The sequence below is a fragment of the Pinus tabuliformis genome, chromosome 3_1 (assembly GCF_031772625.1).
Source record: "Pinus tabuliformis cultivar Carrire ecotype Pingquan chromosome 3_1, CPIR1, whole genome shotgun sequence".
NCBI lineage: Eukaryota > Viridiplantae > Streptophyta > Pinopsida > Pinales > Pinaceae > Pinus > Pinus tabuliformis.
Genome location: NC_142301.1, coordinates 825872380 through 825874359, shown reverse-complemented (window position 1 = coordinate 825874359; position 1980 = coordinate 825872380). Strand labels below are relative to the sequence as shown.

The 1980-nt window shown below is 40.6% G+C and overlaps 1 protein-coding gene across 1 annotated transcript; it reads right to left on the bottom strand.

Annotated features, from left to right (window-relative positions):
- Nucleotides 1-593: 593 nt before the first annotated feature.
- On the bottom strand, nt 594-1668 carry LOC149190036 (uncharacterized). The gene is made up of 2 exons (XM_089410418.1): nt 961-1668; nt 594-860 (listed from the first exon to the last, which is right to left on the bottom strand). The coding sequence occupies exons 1-2, from the start codon at nt 1666-1668 to the stop codon at nt 594-596; spliced, it is 975 nt and encodes a 324-aa protein (XP_089266544.1).
- Nucleotides 1669-1980: the final 312 nt, after the last annotated feature.

Here is a 1980-nt window from a genome sequence, read left to right as displayed (position 1 = left end):
TATGAGACAAAGGGAAAAACTTATGCTAAATCAACATACCACATGAATCTCCGCAAACAGAGCTATGAAATTCCATTAAATTCTCTGTCATAAAACTGTACAATAAAAAGCTCTCTGCTTCTCCAGCAGCTCCCAGCGATCAGAAAAAACTCTCCCTCCTCCCACTCTTTTTACAAATAGATTTTGTTTTTATAATAAATACATTAAAAGTAAACTGCTGCCCAAAACAGAGGCGTTGTTTTAACGAAAGCCATAAAAATAGAGGAGAATCCTCCATCTGCTCCTAAAGATAGAAAAGCCTTCCATTATTCCAGCGACAACTAGCTGATGATAGAAATAGGTAATCACACTTTTGAATGCCACTTTGCAACGATTGCCACGTAACTGATAGATTTAATTCATATGCAGAAGGTTCTATAAAACAACGACTTATGTATCAACAACTCAATGCGGTTTAAAATCCTCTGATGGCCATTTAAAGATATCAACTGGGGCGTAGATCCACCTGGAGATTTAACTAAAGCTATTAATAGAAGATCGAATCTTATTTCTCTATTACGCAGGCTCCCATTGATGACACAATTCTCCCATGTTCACAACTGGCCAGCCACGCGGTCTTCTACGGTTTCAACACTTGTAAGGCATTTTGAAATGCTTGTATCTGGAAAGCAAGCTGTAGTTTCCCTAAAGATAACACCATTATCTTCTCGGCTATCTGATCCATTAGTCTCCAGTCGTTGTTTTGAGGGAGTAAATTCTCTTTCATCAAAATTATTGATTTGCTCTTCCTTTTTGGATAAGAAAGAAGGCATATTGTCGTGACTATGTTCTTCAGTGTCATTAAGTGCATCAGCATAGCACTGAAACAAATTCAGTTAAGAACTGGTCTATCAAATCTGGGCACATCATTTGATTCCATAATACTAGAACCCACTCTCCCGATTGGTTCAAGTTATATGCCTCTGCCATAATCAACACTTCCTGAAATCGACACTGTTCAACAAGAGTTCGCCGTGCATTTGTTTCAGAACGATTAAGCCACATGGTATCTGGCATTCGTATTTGGAGGGAAACTAATGATGCTTGTGTACAAGACCATCTTGCTTTATTTCCTGCATCTATGCTTGAGTAAACTTCAGCGGCTTCTACATAGAAGCGCATCATTTCTAACAACTCCTCACTCTGTTCTTTATCACGACGCTGAAGCCATTGATCTAGGGTCTTCTGTGCACATGACTCCAACAGAGCCGACATTTCATGTTTCATATCAAAATGATTGTATACCATGGCAAATGCATCAAGATCATCAGGGTTGAAATGCTTCAGAGCTGAAAGAACAGCCATCCGGAAACCTCTGATAGCTTCTGCCGATTCTGTTGTTGCATCTGCCACGGCATATTTTTGAAGAAGGAGCTCAAGCTGACCATTTTCAATGAGAATATCCAGCATGAAATACAGAGCATGGAAATTCCCAACTCCTGTCACCAAGCGATCCAAACACGAAAAATCCCTTTCTGCAACATATGACTCAACTCGTGTTGCTGCAAGGGCCACAAGAACATTCACTCCATCAAGACATGCAGATGTCTTGTAGAAATGGTACGCCAAAATGAGCAACTCAACCTCACAGGGATGAGGCATGTCATGACCAGTTATGACCAACCGCATTAAGGCATGCCCAAGTTCTGGCTCAGAAGTTTGTGCCTCCGCTCAATGTTTGAAAGAAATGATCCACTAATAAGTTGAGATCCAATAAGTAAGAACAGAAATCCCGCTAATAAATTGTTGGTGTTATTAAGAGGAACGAAGCTGGAACGAAGATGAACAGAGAACAGCCATACAGACACCATATTTCCACTAAGCTCAAAGATATGCCCAAGTACATGAAGTAGGAAGTAACATCCAAGCGGTACCAGACATATATACACATAGAATATGGCTGCAGCCCTCCCAGGTGGTCGCGCACTCTCCAAAAGACTG